An 18365-nucleotide genomic window follows, 5' to 3' on the forward strand; every position below is an offset into this window, starting at 1 on the left:
TGATATGTTTTCTGAAGCATAATTACATGCTGTTACAAGTTCATTAGAAAAAGCCTGGACCCAAGTCCAATTCTCACTTACAACTATGAAACCTTTTAGAGAGGAAGATCTGGCACTTTCTTGAAAGCTGCTTTTCATCTACAGGAATACCTTTAGTGCCTATTTAACTAACTGCAATAAACACAACTTTATAAACTAACAAAAAAAAAAAAGGCATAGTCTTCAAAGTTTATTTCAAGTATAAAAATTGTTCAATGAAATATCTACAGAGTTTTTACTTTCAGTATAAAGGTTTAAACAGGTAGAAAGAATCAAGTACCAAATTTCTGAAAAAATATGATTCCATTCAAAATTCTGAACAATAGTAAAAAGGCACTTAAACAAAAGATACCCAGCAACAAATATAACTCTGATGTCACAGTGAATGTGTAGTCAAATATTATCTAACACTTTATGAACAAAGAAATTAATTACAGTCTGGTTAAAGTGAGCAACACAGTCCAGAGAAGAGTGAATTCAAAGCCCCGTGCTTCAACCATCGCACTTTTCTTTCAAGTGTAAAGAAAGCAGAAAGAGAGAGAGAAAAAAGAGAGAAGTCTTCAGCCAAGTATCAGTTTACAGCATTGTGTTCAGATGAAGAACTCAGAGTTCGATTTGTAAAAGTTCCACAAAAAGAAACGTAAGGAAACTGGCTAGCAGCATAAATACTTCATGGTATCCCCTGATCTGTATGTCTGGTTTGAGGGTTTTAGACTGTATTCCCAGTTTAAAAAAAAAAAAAGTTTCTACAAAAATAGAAAGCCTTGTTAAGAAGCACAACAATCAGACTAGCATAAATAGAAAATAAAGGTGTAATGCTTGGGAATCCACTACAACTCCTTTCCAGCAAGGATATTTTTCTACTGCCAGCAATGGAAAGTACCACAAGTAGAAGTTTTGCAGAATCAGAAAAGCAAGCAGACGATGACAATTTAAATGTGTTTGAGATTTTTTTTTTTTAAAGATTCAACTAACTCCTGTATATTTACAAAAAAAAAAAAAGATTAATATATGCCAAAAAGAAACAACACATTTAATAACAGCGTTTTCAGCACCAAAGCATATTTGTGCAATAAATACAGAACCAGATCTCAATCATTCACAGATATGAGGCAAACAGGGGAAGCAACTGCCAACACCCAAAAGAAATTTCTTTTTTTTAACAATTTTTCAGAAATACGAAGTAAACAGGAAAAACCATTTTAGTGCTGGCATTTTTTTCCCCAGTGATACTAAATAAGACCTATGATACAAGAGTGCTATCAAGGCTTTTGCAACTTTTTTTCCAGGTACATTTTCCTGTAGGTCTGAAACATCTCTTTTGAGTCTTTGATTGGAATGTGAACAGTCTCACGATCTCCATCCAGAATCTGTATAGCTGTATCAAGTGGAATACTGTCCTCAGCTGAAAGACAGAGAAGCAGGTTAAAACAAAAGTCTCAAAGTCTCAAATGACCCTACTCCTTCTGCGTGTGGTACTTAAGGCCACCCACTGTCAAAAAGGATGCTACAAACTTCCTTCCTACAGGACCGGGTACCTCAGATTTAAATCAATCTCCAATGCACCTTTAAGCACCAAATGGTCATTTGGATGTCTTTATAAGAGAGATTTCTAAAGAATATTAAAAAAGGTGTGAATGAAAATGTGCATTTGTGAAAGTAAGAGAAGAAATAAGAGGAAAGGCTAAAAGAATGGCAGACACCAATAGCCAAGGACACATTCAACAGCAATAAAAGATGTAAACACTGCCAAATGTGTAGCTTGCATAAAGATCACACCACAGATAACTTGTCAGCAGAGGACTTGCACTCTGATAAGAAGAGAATGGCAACAAGGTTACAGCATGCTGAATACACCAGTTTTTGTCCTGTTAGACCAGCAGAGAAACAAGACTATAGCTAGAAAGATACCTAACGCAAAGAAGCAGAGACAGCAGGGAGCAACCTCGCCCAAGATTTACAAAGGATGGAACAGCCAAGATGCTGAGATGAAAGATGCCACTGCTGCAACTGTTGACTCCTAAATGGTACAAAAGACCATCCAAAATGTAATTTGCCAATCAAGAGAAACAAGGAAGATACAGTAGGAGCACCACTTTTCTTGTGTGTCATGCAATTAATCCTGTCCAGACTACTGGGATACACAAGTCCTGGTACTTGTGAGCACGGGTGTATGTGCAGACAGTGTCAACTTACTGTGAAAGCCAAATAAATAAATTAAATAAATCACTTTCTGTTTTTATAGTCTCACACTAGATTTTGTTACTTCACTTCCTACACTTTGAAGTGGGAAAGAGCTAGCTTGGTCTTTACCTACAGTTTAAAACCATACTTTAATCTTGTCACGAGTGCTACCTCCAATTCAACTGCTCACACGTAAGCAGGAAAATTCCAACAATCTCCAACAACATGTTCTTATGGCACTAAAAATCTCCACAAATCTTTGAAACTCATGTCTGCAGTATCCATTTCAGCAGTAGGGCTAGTAAAGAACAAGTTAAAATACTTTATTAGGATTTGTTACTGTAAAGGAACACTTAAAACCAAGCAAAGTGCATTTAACTTATATTTCAAAATGGATAATCAGAAGCCGTTTCACCTGTAGAAATCTCTTCCAGCTTTTTTTGCTTCACTGGATCACATTTTAACCAATCTTCTTTTTTACTCTTGACACCTAAAGAAAAAATTTTTAAAATGTTCCTGAGATTCCTATATCACACGTTTTGGTCTCTATTCATCATCAAGTTTTAACCCATATACCAGCACATGCAAAAGGAAATTTCCTTTCTGTGTGAAAATGACTGCAAAGACTGGTATGTACAAGTTCAGATTTGGTTTGCTTAAAATCAAATATAGTACTGGACAAAAATATGCTTCACAATGCACCACGTAAGATGTCGAAAGATTGGGGACAGGGAAGAAGGAGGGGAAAAAAGGCAGCTTAAGGCAAAGCTAACAAAGGTTACAGAGACTGTGTGTAGGATATATCTGGCCCAAGCCTTGCCTCTTCCTCATTGCTGCAAAAAGAGTTCCCCCTCTGCCATCTACCCTGCCAGATTTATACACAACCAGGTGAACCCTGAATACGAATCAGATCACCTTTGGTAACTATGCCAAGGGAATCTGCTTTCTGCCAACAAGCCAAGCTATCTTCTACGAGTAGGTTAGAAAGTCCTCTCAGGGAGTAACTTGAAACTGCCATGTTCTAAACTACTCTAACTTTATTCTGTAAAACTTAAGGAAAAGGAACATTAAATTAAAGCAAAAGTCTTATGTTCCTTCTCAGCTCAACATACAACTATAGCCTGTCAGAAAGATAGCTAAGCTATTTCAACATCAGCTTGTAGAGTCCCACGCTTTCACTGTCTGTAGTTTTGTGTAACAAATTTAAAAATTAGTATAATACTTTTTACTTGCACTTAATTTGATTTTTATATTAAATTTAATAAAAAAATAATAATCAATAGCATCATACCTGCCACAATGACTTTCTCTCTTTCCAGGGAATTCTTTGCAGCTAAGCTTTCTACATCAGCGGTTGGATTTCTGAACAGTATCTCTGGACACAGCTTAAATTCAAGTACTTCCAGTTTGCATGATTTCTCAACTCCTGAGACAGAAGCATCCCTTTTCACAATTGGGCTCTTTTGTGACTCTTTGGACTTTATATGCCAGGCGGGTCTGACAGGTGATGTCTCTAATTTTGTCAGATATATGCGCTCCTGTGCCGTACGCTTAAATGCAACTCTGTTCAGGTAGTGCTTTTTTGGTTCCTTTTGAATATGCAATTTTAACCTGTTATTTCTTCTATTTAGGTATAGTAAGTTTTTATCTGAAAACATTTTTTCAGAGCACTTGTCTTTGTTTTGACCATCGAGACATCTCTCTTTGTTAGAAAAGTAGTTTTTAGAGGTGGTAGAAGATCGAGCCCTTTTCCTCTGTAGTTTAAGCACAGAGCGATCTGCTGATGAACTCTTTCGTTTCCAGCCATTTTCTCCATTCAGTTTTTTAACTTTGTCCGTATTTATCATGCAATGATGTGAAAGCTGTTTGGAATTCTTTGCTTCAGATTGTTTCAGTATTTCCTCTTCCACCTTTGTTTTCTTAGGGTCTCTCTTCCCAATCATATTTTCTTTCCTCTTCCGTTTGTACAACTGCTCCTGTGAAGGATGAACTTTCATAGTTTTATGCTGAGAATATTTGTGGTTTCTTGACTTTAAGTCTACAGTGGCAAAAGTTGGGAGCTTTGTAACCTCAGCACAATAACTCTTCCGCATTTTATGTTTTATTTCTGCTGATAATTTGGCTTTCTCTTTTATGTTAATTCCTGCATCTTGCCCATGTGTCTCCTTTTGCTTCCCACAGTACTGTTCTTCAGCTGAGGTCTCTTCGCAGGTTTTAATTTTTTGTCCTTGATTGACTTCAACATGCTTAACTTCAACAGTTTCTGACTCTGTAAATTTGTAAATATCTGTTTTGGATTTCATGGCCAAACCTGTTTTGGTTTCATCTTTTGAAAGGGACTCCATTTTGAAAACTCCCTCTTCCTTTCTTGATGACTGTGTCATGATGTCTGCATCTGCATGACCAGCTTTCTCTGACAACTCTTCTGAGACTGTGTTTTGTTCTTTTTTGTCAGAATGAAATTCTTTGTCTAACAATGGGGTTCCTCTGTCGATTTGCAGCCCTTCCTTCCAGCTACTCCTTTCAGATTTATCAACATCCTGGTTTTCAAAGGAATTAAGTGGTCCAATTTTTTCCTGTTGTGTTGTAAGCGGGTTGTGTTCATTATTCACCTTTAGCCTAGCTTCTCTGTTCATTACAGAGGTGTATTTGCAAATATCTTTTTTATTTTTGCTAACACTGTTTGGAATTTTTTCAGAAATTGGCAGGTTTCCCACTGTACAGTTGTTGTTCATTATGGCATCAGATTTACTGTTGTTTTCTTGTCCATCTGGAGCGCTAGTATTTTCAGCTTTTGAGAGTTGATCATCATTTTTCTCTGAACCAGATGTTCCAAATTTACAGGGGTACTGTGGCATTTTACATGCTACAGACCGCAAACCCGTTACAGAACAATTATTTATTTTTCTCCTGGGGTGGGAGGTTTTTTGTGCCTTTTTTTTTTCATCATATAGACTCTGACTAGCCTGAATACTGCCTTCAGGGCTCTCCTCCTCAGCTGAAGCCTTTTCTGACTGTTGACTTGTTACTCTCTTCCTGTCACTAGAGGAAGACCAGTTTTGGTCAGGAAACAGATCTTGCATCTGATCAAGGCTTAATACTGCAATTCTTATCTGATCTACTGGGTCCTTCAGATGAGAACTCTTCTCACAAATTTGAGTCTCTTTTTGAGGTTGATTTTCCATCTGCTCAGCCACATAATCATTTTGTACTGGCTCTTCTATTAGCATATCAGCACCTTCAATGCCATATGGAAACTCTTTCATTAGTTCAGACAGCTGATTGTTTAGACATTTAATAGGTTCTGCTCCAAAAATGTTCACCTCTTTTTCCATGCTATTTTTACTGGACATGCAATTTTGTTTACTGTTGTCTCTTGGAACAGCAAATGCATTTGTTTCAGCAGTTACACTGAGCGAGAGATCTAGTGAATTTTGAGCTGACTCCTGGTTTATACTGTCAAGAGTTTCCAAGTCATTTTCAGAATGCATGAAAGATGCATTGAATGATCTTCTTTGTTCTGAGGTACAAACTGTTTTAAGAGGATTGCCACTGCTTTCTTTCTCCAAATGACTAGTAGTGATACCATCCATAATCTTACCTGCTTTATTCGTGCAGCTTGATGACTCTTCCAACCTCTTTTGCAGCAAGCTGTCTCTTTGGGGAGTGTTATCACGCAGCTCATTTTTATACAAGTTCAGCCATTGATCCTTTTGCCTTGGGTCAGACAAATTTCCTTCTGATGAGGTACCATTTAATGCGTGTGTCTCAGGGATAGACCTAAAGATACTTGCTATTTGTGGATTATAAGATGTATCACCTTCAACAAGAGAACATACACTAGAAATACAAAATAGCTGTTCTTCCAACACAGCTGTGGATGTATCCCCTGCGCCTAACACATCTCGCTTGTCTTTCTGGTCTCTCATACCTTCTTGAAACATTTGACTAGAAACATTTATGCCCAGTTCAGGAAGAGAAGGCTTGTTTTGTAATCCACACTGCAGATTTTCTCTGTCATCTTGTGCAGACTGACTAACTTTCCTTTGGTTTTCATTATGTGATTCATTTGCACTCACATTGGTTTTTACTATTCTGTTTCCATCATCTAATTTGGTCTGTTGCAAAGGTGAGTCCACTTTCTGTACCAGAACACAATCACTGGGTGACAACTGAACAGTTTCTGGTCCTCCTTTATAAGTATTTACTACACTTAAAGCATTTTTCCCCTTTTCTTGCAAGCTACATGCGCTTCCAGAGTCACTCTCTGAAGAGGGTTTACCTGCAGATGTTGGACGTTTGTCTGTCTGCTCACTCTGTGTTCTCTGTTCAGAAAGCACTAAAGGAGAGACAACTGCAACTTGGAGTTCAAAACTTTTTATCAAATTGCAATTCAATGTATCAAGTTTTTGTCCTACAGAAGCAGGTGTTACAGGCAAAATAGCTTCATCTGTACTAACCAGAACATTATTTTGCTCCTGCTGTTTTGTGTTTTGGCTGTAAGATGAAATCTGATTTGCTGTGGGGTTTTCATCTGACTGGCTATTTTGCACACTTACAGATTCCGATGAATTTCTCCATAAGCCCAGGCATGCAGTTAGCTCTTCCACAGAGTAACTGGAATTACTCTGTTTAAGAGATGTATTTTCAGTAAATGGCGGTTTTTTCTGAGCTACATCACTCTGGAATTTAGTTTCACCAGATTTGGTTGTTTCTGATACAGGAGAATTTGTGTGAACCATAAATTCCTGCTCACCTTTCAAACTTTCTACGTTCTTCTCACTAGTGTCTTTTAGTAAGCTTCCATCTGAGACAGATGTATCTACCAGTGGTTTTTTACTACACAGGAGACTAGTCAGTATTTTATCAGCAGTAGCACCAGCTGTCGTCTCCTTCAATATATTTGTGCTGCTCAATACAAACTGAAGAAATGATGAGTTTCCAGGGATAGCTGGCACTTTCTTTGATGCAATTTTGTTAGAGCTATCCACTTGACTAAAACAGGAAGCATTGTTCAAGGATGTCACATGTTTCTGAGAAGAGGCCAAAGCACGTGCATCCCTCTGTTCTGAGATGAGAGTGCTCTCAGGATTATTTAGTTGAGCTGGGAGCTTGTTCTGAGAGGGAACAGGAGCAGAGCTTGATGAAAGGCTTCCCTGCTCCACCCAAGGATTACTTGGAGTCACCTCTAATCCTCCGTTATGAGCACTGGCTGCCTTTTTGTCGCTTCTTTCTTCGGGTGAAGAGTTAAGTATTGGACACTGTGTCCTCACCGCTTCAGATGGGGAAGGGGGTACATTTTGGTTGGGCACCCATGGAGGACAATTAGCAAGCGCACCTTGATAACTTGCAGGAAGCGGGGGCATACTTTTGTCATGTTCTGAAGCTGCTAAGAGTTTTCTTTTATAGAGATGCAGTCTTTCAAGCAGGATACACTTTTTTTTAATAGCGAGCAGCTTCTGAGCTTCCCAGGCTAGTGCGTCCTTTGTAATTTTTCTTCCTTCTGATGCTGCTGCTGAAGAGATTTGAGAATTAACAGGCCCTTTCATTAAACTACTAGTCTGGCTTTCTTGAACTGAGGCAGAATCACTCAGTGGCTTTGAAGCAGCCACCGAAGAAAGAGTTTCTATTTTTTGCACAACCTCATGCAGTTCTTTGGAAATGCCAGGGCATGGTACAGACTTTTCATTAAAAGGCTGATTTGCTGTCACATTTCCACTTGAATTACAGACATTCCTAACTGATTGACTGACTTCTCCAGATTGCTGTTTCTGACAGTGTTGCTGAACACTGTTAAAACCAGAAGCACTTTTTGGATCTGATGGGCACCTCTGTCGGCTAAGGGTGTATCCATTAGGCACATTTTGAACTGCCTGCGGTACACCTATTGAAGATGGTGCTGCAGCTCTGGAATCACAGTTGGCAGGCAATAAAGATGGTGCAGAACATCCCCTAGGAGCTTCTGATCCCACCTGACTTGGTCGATACTGTAGCAGCTGTACATTTGCTGCAGAATTTTGATTCAGCGAGTGTAAAAGTTTAAATTGAGTGTTGGAATGATACATTTGGTTTTGGACCTGTTGCCCAGATGTACCAAGATATGCAGAATTATTCTGGGAATGAATGTGACTTTGATACAACATTGTAGTTCTCATAGAATTGTGCTGTGGTATTTGTGGCTGCACAGCGTAACCATTTGGGCTGACATACTGAGGTTCCTGAAGTACATTCCTCACGTTATTTCCAGTGTTCACTTGAGAAGCCATGGGAGGTAACTTTCTAAAGGAATAAGTGTAGGCACTAGAATTTGGCCAAGAAGTCCGAGTCATCTCTGTCCGCAAACGTGATGTCTGATTCTGAGATTTTGGAGCTCTTGGTACACAGGACGGTGGATGTCGATCAACCGAGTATTTAGAGATAAAAATATCATTACCAGCTACAGATGCTCCTGGTAAGGCCGGCTCTGAAGTTCTGAATCCTTCAGCATTTATTGGAGGGAAGGCAACATCGTTAGCTGGCAAATAGACCGTTTGGTTATTTCCAGCATAAGTGCATGCATCTTCAGAGGAACAGGCGTTTGTCCGATGAAAAGCATATGCATTAGAAAACAACTGAGTGTAACATGCTTCTTCATTTTGCAGGTGGTTCTTTGTATCAGCATTCTGGAGTGGTCTTACGTTCCAGTCCATCTCTTCTTGATATCTTTTTCTTCAGCCAAAACGCTTAAAAAAAGAAATAATCATCGAACTTTAATCTTTTGATCAAAACCTATGTCACTTACCAAGAAGTGATTTAGAATGTATTATGAACAGAACTGTTAAACTTAAATTGCTAGGTGGAAGAGCAACTCCATTGGCACATCCCACGGACATCAATGTGAATGTCAAGTTGCATAAATTATTTCCCAGAACACAGTTAAGGCACAAAAGACAGAGCAGTAACTAACAACTCTGTTGTCTAATGAATAACAAAATCCTCACATTATTCTGCTAATTCTATTGTCATTCAACTTCTTAATGTAACAATAGATTGCTATATTTACCTTCTCATCCAGAAATGATGGAAAAACCCCAATGTATTTGTACAACACGACACAACAAGCAATGCTTACAAGCGAGCCTAAGAAGCACCTACAGAATATACTACGGGTCAGAGTTTTCATAAAATATGACTGGACTTCAATTATACCTTCAAATACAATAAAAGAAAGGAGAAAAAGAATCTGGGTTCAGTAAAGACCCCGCATAATAATACAGCCCACTTGTTTTTATTTTACATGTCATTTGATCTTCCCTGACACTGCATTTACTAATTTTTGAGAAATACAAGCCTGTGACTTAACAGCACATGTAGCTACAAGCAAACCACTGCTAATTCAGTTTGGTAGCATTAACTTAGCATGGAGGTGACAACATCACCTCTGCTACTGCAGTAAGTACAGCTCCAGGACATGACAAAGTCACAAATCTCTAACTCTTCATGCATTATATTCCAGAATTTACATTGATTACCAACAAGCCCAACTGGGTGAGCACGTTACTGCAGAAAAAAACCTCCGAAAAGCTGTTGGAGACATCTTCAAAGCCAAACACTATTTCAGTCTTCAAAAATGGAAAAGCACAAAAAAACCACAACAACCTACAAGCATGAATGCTGTCTGCATCTCAGCAAGTTCCTCTCAGTATGGTCAAACCCACTTAGGTTAGAAAAAACATCTCGCTTTGTGTGGGATGTTACGACAATTTCTCAACAAAATGTTTCAGGTAGTTTCTCCCACATCACCCAAGGCTCCTGACTTTCTTTCAGGGGCTCTCTATGATTTTAAGATTTTCCTGACTCCAAACTTAGGAATTAGAAGCATCATTCAAAGCTAGCCTATAAGAGCCACAAAGTTAAAATTTTCCAGGTGTTATTAACAAGATTCAAAGATAGCTCTATTTTCTTTTACCTTCTCTAGTCTCTGTAAGGAACTAGAAACTTGTCTCGGCATCGTTGGCAGGACAGTTTGACCACCGAAACCTCACCACCACAGCAACCAAGTAAGTTCTGCCCCACAGGAACATATATGCATACTATTTTCTTGGAGCACATAGCCCTAGGCCCAGGATCGACTGACAACATATGGGGGGCTTGGATCATCTGGAACTTTCAAGGACCCTCTAGCGACAATACTGGGCATGCGCCCCACCACCAAATGGGAGGCGTGGGTATGCAAAACATTTCTGAGAACTTATTGACTATGCAATAGAACAACACTATAAAAGGCCAAACCAGCAGAGACCCAGTTGGAACGTTCCCCCACCAGATTGGAAGGTATATCGGGCTGACGAGACCGCAAATCTGTGGTGGTAGCTATCACAACTCTCTCTCCCTTTCTCACTCTTTTCTCTCTTTCTCTCGTTTTCTCTTGCACACTTGTTGTTGGCCAAATAAAGTGACTTGGCACTTGACTCCATTTTGAATCTTAATTCTGTTCCCAATACAAAACAAACCTGGTCACGATAAAACATCTAAATGAACATCACTCAGAAGTTACGCCCAGTGGCCCCTAGCCACCCAGAATTATCTGAGGTTGGTTGGAAAGCAAGGGGGTTTAACCTCTGCCAAATTGTTCAACCCAACAGTGGATCATGACAAGAGCATCTGTTCCAAATGGATCAATTCAAAAGGGAAGATGGTCATCAACCAACAAGTGATGGTGTTGAAGAGGAATACAATCACCACTTGGATTAAACAGTAACTGGGGAAGTTCAGATACTTTTGATACCAAACAAGATTCAATAGAAGAATAAGAGTGACGTTTTTAACAAGAGGAAAACATCTTAGAGTGGAAACAGCAGTAGTCAAGACCTGTGTGACACTGCCCAGAGTCACCCTGCCAATGTCATAACCTCTACCTGTGCCAGACAGAGCATCCTCTCCATCAGATGCTGTAAGGAGCCCAGGCTGTATCCAGCTAGAGGACTGACAGTGCAGGGTGCAACGGGTAGGAACTCACACCTCAGCTGTGTGCGTGCAAACTCATGGGATGCCTTCTCACCAGCATGGGGATCAGCAGCTTATAGGGAATAGCAAAGGCTTGCATAAAGCTGGAGCAACCCCATCTCCCACAGAAGGTGTGTGCAAGAACAGGGCTTGCACTTGTAACCCATTGTCATGATCCACTGTTGCGTTGAACAATTTGGCAGAGGTTAAACCCCCTTGCTTTCCAACCAACCTCAGATAATTCTGGGTGGCTAGGGGCCACTGGGCTTAACTTCTGACTAACTCAAATGTTTTATCATGACTTATAGTTTCTTCTACATTCTGAGAAAAAGAATTAAGAATCAAAATGGAGTCAAGTGCCAAACAAACAATTACGCAAGCAAAAAGAAGAGAAAGAGAGAAGAGAGTGAGAAAGGGAGAGAGACAGTTGTGATAGCTACCACCACGGATCTGTGGCATCCCGTCAGCCCCATGTATCTTCGACTCTGGCGGGGAAAATTTCTTTCTTCCTTCTTTTTCCCTTCCCTTCCTGCTGGTCTCCACTGGTTTTGCCTTTTTCAGCATTGTTCTCAGAACTGTTTTGCATACCCACGCCTACCATTCGGCGATGGGGACGCATGCCCAGTACTGTCACTAGAGGGTCCGAGCCCCCCATACGTGGTCAGTTGGCCCTGGGCTCGGGCACATGCGCAGACAACTAGGGCTATGTGCTCTGAGGCAACAGGATGCATGTGTTCCTGTCACGTGGAACTTCTGTGGTGATGAGGTTTCAGTGGTCAAACTGTCCTGGTTACCATGGTGTTGAAGTTTTGGTGGTTAAACTGCCCTGCTCGGTTGCCATAGTGGCTAAAACTGTCCTGCCAACAATGTTGAGATTATTTTCTAGTCCCTTACACCCATATATCAATGAAGGTGGAAAGAGAGGGATGCATGTCACAAAAAGAGATATTAAAACTTTCTGGGATAAAAGAAAGGTGTTTAGAAACAGTGAGTGCTTCCAGAAACTGTAGATGCTTAACATTTTGAAAGCATCACATTTTGTGGTAATATTACCAGTTTTCCCTCTGAAGATGTAGTTGATTGATTGCTAGTTTATTAAGAACATGTAATTAACTGCTTCAGTCTTGAATACTACATGAGCAGAACAGTTCTCTACTACTGTTTACCATAACCATACAGTACTGTATTTATGCAATTTTTTTTTATTGCAATAGTACGCTGTAATGCTTGGGCTATAAAAAAATCACTGTAATGTTTGCACAGTCATGGCCTCTATCCTCCAGTAGGTAACACTGCTATACATTTGCTCCTGCTAACAGACTCATCTTAAGCATGACTAGTGGAAGGATGTAAACAATATTCACCTGGAGTTTAGTGTCACCAGTAACCGAAAAGTACCACGAGGAAGTAACCAGTAACAGATGAAAGGAATGACGACAAATAAGGGGTACTGGATCCGGTAGCAATGTAACACTGGGACCAGGAGACTAGTAATATAAATTCAGTGCATCAAAGCCAACCTTGTGGAAGATCCTTTGATCACTCTGGAGAAACAGCCACCAGTAGACCTCACTGCTTTTCAAAACCATTGAAGTTTACTTCATCCAGGTACACTGGTAAGGAGGAAGCTAGCATTGTACCCTGATTTGAACTATGGTCAGCAAAACCTCCTATTTACCAGTGTGACAGTCCCACAAGCAGACCAATGCCCAGCTAGTTAGTCTCTGAGCAACACCCACCTTGAAAGCTACACCTCCCTTCTTCCTCCAGCTGTTTTTGTTGATGAGCATGAGGTTCTCCCATACAGACCTGGGTCACCTGTCCTGGCTGTGTCCCCTCCCAGCCTCTTACCCACTGTCACCCCACTCGCTGTGGGGACAGAGTGGGAAAGAGGAGGCCTTGACACTGTGCAAGCACTGCTCAGTAATCGCCAAGACACTGGCAAGTTACCAACACTGTTTTAGCCACAGATCCAAAACCCAGCACCATACAGCTGTTGAAGAAATTTAACTCCATCTCAGCCACATCCAGTACACCAAGCTGCAAACAGCACTGAACTACAAAGCTCATGGCTGATAAACTTTATTTAGAACTACTGCTTTATTAGTTTTAGACAACAGATACTTGAATTAAGGGCTTATCTTTTTCCGTGGCATAACACTTCCATGCTAATCAATCAACTGTCCCAGCACACCATGATGAAATCCAGTGTACTGAAGGCATTTAAAGGTACTGACCACTACAAATTGATCCTTGTGCTCCAGTGCCATGGCGGCCCTGGGACAAGCTAGTGGAGAACGCAGATAGCACTGAGGCTGTCCTACAACAATCTCCCCTTGCCACATAATGTATAAATAAATTTATCAGGGACACGAATAGTCAAGAGGTAGTGTACGGCAGAGAAAGCAATGTGAATAAATGTGGTTCATCTGTCTCAAATTTGCAAGATTATGATTTAAATGCAAGGGTTAACTAATAACCATAGTACTTATTTCCATTTAGGTATTGAGCCTTCTCTGTTTGGCTGAGTACAGACTGACCTAAGCTTGCTCTGTGTTTTTAGCTGGCCAAAGACCACCTGGCTTGAGCCTGGAGGTAACTGCACATGGCATCACATTCAAGCCAATACGCTTTTTTGATAATGGTACTATGCACTTCACTTACATGTGGGAATTCAAGTTAAAATCGTGTTTTGAGCTCCCACTTTTTCTTCTTAAATCAAACTGGACATAAAAGTTTATTAATATGTGCATATAAAAAACCTAGGAATATAAACCAAGAATAAGAATCTTCAGCTTAACTTTTCCAAGTTTACTCATGTAAGCTGTTAACCTGAACACCCAGTACAACAGCATTAAAAAGCAGTCTCTTTCTCTAGGCACTACTCGTACATGTAGGGCTTGTGCATGTGACTAAGAACCACAGGTACATTCAGAGTGTGCAAAGATGAAACTGGTGTGAAGAAAATAGTTCACAGTGCTGTCACAGCCAGATCCTCTGCCGCCCCCTACACCTTGAAGGAATAAGGTTACGAGGCACAAAGTGAGGTTTATTGAGATAAGGCACTCATTAAGTAACAATTACACCACCCTGCGAGTGAGGACTATCCTGCTTTTATTCCAAATTCCTTACAATCTACCTAATAGGTAACACTCAATTCCTAGGAAAGTATCCTCACCCGGTCCAAATAAGGGGAGATCACCAAGACATGGGCCAGCTGTTCCGCAGCACTGAGCCCTCCAGTCAGGCTCTCAGGGAGCGGTTTATCCAACCCTCTTCTCAATCGTTTCTACGGTCACCATCTACCAGTGCCACTTCAACTGTAGCCAGGCAAGCCCAGGGCCCACTCAGTCTGGATCATCTCCTCAGAGGTAGTTACACATTTGGGGTCTCCAAGGTGCTGTGTACCAAGAGCACAGTGAGGCACACAAATCACAATGGTCAGATTCAGAGTCTTATTTGACAGAAGATAAAATACAGGGACATGAATGTACAAGCATACACAGCTTGCTACAGGGCTCGCTAAAAATCATTGCTAATATATCACAAATTATACTAAAGAAAAATCGTATCTTTAGTCAGCCCTTTGAATTTGAGAGTCATCCATTTAACTGCAAACAGGGGCTATATCCACAGGAATTCCCCTGGCAAAGGGGTCCCCCAGAACCTGGCAGATTATCCAATTCCAATCTAAAGAAACTTACAGCAAAGGGGAGTGACTAAAGACAGGTGTCTCTGAGCATTTGGTAAAGAGAAAGGAAGTGAGAGAGAGTGAGAGCAAACCAGCTTCACTTTCTCATGTGACTAAAGCAAGGAGAATTTATACTTGTCCTTAAGTTTGTGGTGAGTGGAGTCAAGGTCCCTGGTGCAAGATTTGGACATGCCCGCTCCCCTTCCGCCCTTCTTTTCTTCTACTTCTCCATCTTCCTCTTGCTCTGTGGAGACCCCATATTGATGTGAGAATTTTACATTGATTCCTATGCAGGTTTTTTCCAGACTTACCTGCATTAACAGAAAGGGGCCCTTAACTTGGAAGCGGTGTTTGGGGCAGCACCGGCAGGGAATCAGGGTCGCTGTCAGTCCTGGGCTCAGTCTGGGAGCGGGAGTTGGCTGCTTCTCCTGGGAACAAAAGGGAGATACCAGAGAGCCATTACCTACTGCAGAAAGGACCCAGCACAGGGGCCTGGGGCAGCTAACAGCTCTTTCAGCAGCTAACAGCTCTTCCCAGCTCCCTCCAGGCGCTTGTCCCCGAAGGAGACTGTGGTACCATGCCTGGAAGGGGAGCTGCACCATGATGCATTCCCAGCCCACGCCCATCACAGGTGCTGGGATCCCTGAGCTGCCACAGCAGGGGGTCCAATTGATCCAGCAGCACTTGAGCCTGACTGCCCATCCAGCCCAGTTACTTTTCTTTTACTGCCAACAGCTCCTGCCCACTCACCCTCAGGCATGGCTGGGCAACCCTTCCTGCTTAACCCCTGCTGTTTCGGATCTGCTTCGTGGCTGTGAGTCAGGGGATTGCCTGGGAGCAAGCTGGAGCTCTACACAAAACCTTACAAAATACACAAGACTAACATCATCTACAATGCACTTAGTTGCATCACCTTCCTATCTTCCCACCAGAACTCTGTAGCAGAACCAGGAGAGAGGTCAATTCTCTGGTGCAACATCCAGTTTTAGCCCTAGCAACTCTCCTTCCATGCCTCTGCTTTGTTGGTTTGTCACTTGAGATTTCACAATTTATGAAAAGAAACACAGTATTTCCATTTCAAAGAGTATCTGCAGACAAAGAGACAAAACTCTTCTCTGCATCTGACACCCTTAGGGGTCTGTGTGTGGCATAGACATCAGTCCTGGTATTGCACAGCCAGGACAGGACCACCATGCTTTCCCCTGCTGAGTCACGAAAGAAAGAGTTGGAAGCATGGGGTTAGTGTTGTATTACATGGTACTTCCGAGCACACAAACAGCACAGGTGTAGGACGCTATGCCTGGCTACAAAGTCCAGAAAGCGCTTCCATGACTCAATAATAAAAGCAGGACAGTCTGATCAGAAAACTTCAAAATGGCCCAGCACCCTGTCCAGACGACTCTTAAAGGTGTCCAACGTGGCCGAGTCAACCACTTCCCTGGGTAGATTATTCCAATGGTTGACTGTCCTCACTGTGAAAAATTTCCCTCTGATGTCCAGTCGGAATCTCCCCAAGAGCAAGTTGTGTCCATCCCCCCTTGTCCTCTCCATGTGTCCCCGTGTAAAAAGGGAGTCTCCATCATCTTTGTAGCTGCCCCGTAAGTACTGGCACATGGTGATGAGATCCCCTCTAAGCCTCCTTTTCTCAAGGCTGAACAAACCCAGCTCTCCCAGCCTATCCTCATATGGCAGGCTTCCCAGTCCTTTGATCATCTTGGCGGCCCTTCTCTGGACCCCTTCCAGCCTGTCCACATCCTTTTTGTAGAGTGGGGACCAGAACTGTACACAGTACTCCAGGCGTGGCCTGACAAGCGCTGAGCAGAGTGGGATGATGACTTCTTTCTCTCTGCTGGCGATGCCCTTTTTGATGCAACCCAGCATCCTGTTGGCCTTCTTGGCTGCAGCAGCACACTGTTCGCTCGTGTTGAGCTTTCTGTCCACCAGGACCCCCAAGTCCCTTTCCACAGGGCTGCTCTCCAGACAGGTGGATCCCAGTCTGTGCTGCACTTCCGGATTATGTTTTCCCAGGTGCATGATCTTACACTTCTCCTTGTTGAATTTCATATGGTTCTTGCTGGCCCACTCCTCCAGCCTATCCAGATCTCCCTGCAGAGCAGCTCTCCCTTCTGGAGTGTCTACCTCCCCACTCAACTTGGTGTCATCAGCAAACTTCATCAGGCTACACTTGATGCTGTTATCCAGATAACTTATAAAGATATTGAATAACGCTGGGCCCAATATCGATCCCTGGGGGACTCCAGTGACAGGTTACCAGTTTGAGAAAGAGCTATTTACCACCGCCCTTTGGGTGCAGCCTGTCAGCCAGCTCCCCACCCACTGCACAGACCACTTGTCTAGGCCATTAACGCATCAACTTCTCCAGAAGGAGACTGTGGGGGACCGTATCAAAGGCCTTGGAGAAGTCCAGGCAGACAATGTCCACTGCTCGCCCCATGTCAACCAGGCAAGTCACTTTGTCATAGAAGGCCACCAGGTTTGTCAAGCACGATCTGCCTTTAGTGAACCCATGTTGGCTTTTCCCAATCAAGTGCTTCATTTGACTTGTGATGGCCCCCAGGAGGATTTGTTACATAACTTTCCCAGGGATTGAAGTAACGCTGATGGGCCTATAGTTACCCGGATCTTCCCTCGAGCCCTTCTTGTAGATAGGGGTAACATTTGCCTTCTTCCAGTCCTCTGGGACATCCCCCGTTCTCCATGACTTCTCGATTTACTGTCATTTTGACCCAGGTAAGCATACTACGGATTGATATTTGATACTGTAATGTTATTTTGAGATAAACTGTTTATCCCTAAAGCTGTTCGTCTGGTGTCTGTTACCATATCCCAAATCTGTAACACTATCAGGCTGCCTCAAGCACCTCTACTCCAATGTCAGCAGAGGGATGCAGTACATAGCATCATGCCTGGCCCCAGCCTTGCAGCAGGTGCCTAAACTGTCTGTTTTGGGGCCTTGCCCCCACCTGTGGGCACTAGGTGTTCTTACAGAGGGAGCTACCTGTTCCCTTCCCTTCTTTGATAAGAGAAAGTAAAGAAGAAAAAGCATGAAGGGAAAGTTACCCTGCCTATTTCTATCAGCTCATGGTCTTAGAAATACTGAGCACCATTCGAATGCAGCTGAAGCCCAAGTTATCTCCCTACAGCAAGGAGTATCTCAAGGCCAGGAGGACACTTGGGCTGGGATAGATAAGACTCTCACCACTGCCTGTGTTAGAAGCCTTCAGGTGACTGTGGAGAAATGAGCATGCCACATGATCCCCATGGTGGTAACATGTGCCTGGGAAAAACTTGACAGGTGGGTGGAAGCTGCCTAAAAGGGAGTTTCTGAAACAAAACCACATAAAGCTTTATATGTTGATCAAGAGAACTGGGACAGAAATATTTGGCCCAATTTGACTCTAGGCAATTATACGTCTAATTCCTCTCCTCTTGAAGCCTGACTTAA

General features: G+C 42.1%; 1 protein-coding gene across 3 annotated transcripts in view; it reads right to left on the reverse strand.

Annotated features, from left to right (window-relative positions):
- Positions 1-216: 216 nt before the first annotated feature.
- RESF1 (retroelement silencing factor 1) overlaps positions 217-18365 on the reverse strand; it is a 33526-nt gene continuing 15377 nt past the window's right edge. For 2 of the 3 annotated variants that reach the window (XM_064457829.1, XM_064457847.1), the window contains exons 2-5: positions 15211-15327; positions 3515-8945; positions 2639-2713; positions 217-1444 (exon numbers count right to left, since the gene is read on the reverse strand). In XM_064457829.1, coding sequence (XP_064313899.1) covers positions 1302-1444; positions 2639-2713; positions 3515-8912 — 5616 coding nt within the window. In that variant the 5' untranslated portion in view covers positions 8913-8945; positions 15211-15327 and the 3' untranslated portion in view covers positions 217-1301. Of the gene's footprint in view, positions 1445-2638; positions 2714-3514; positions 8946-14386; positions 14609-15210; positions 15328-18365 lie in introns of all 3 variants that reach the window. The other variant, XM_064457837.1, reaches the window with a different exon arrangement.

The sequence above is a fragment of the Phalacrocorax carbo genome, chromosome 1 (assembly GCF_963921805.1).
Source record: "Phalacrocorax carbo chromosome 1, bPhaCar2.1, whole genome shotgun sequence".
Classification (NCBI taxonomy): domain Eukaryota; kingdom Metazoa; phylum Chordata; class Aves; order Suliformes; family Phalacrocoracidae; genus Phalacrocorax; species Phalacrocorax carbo.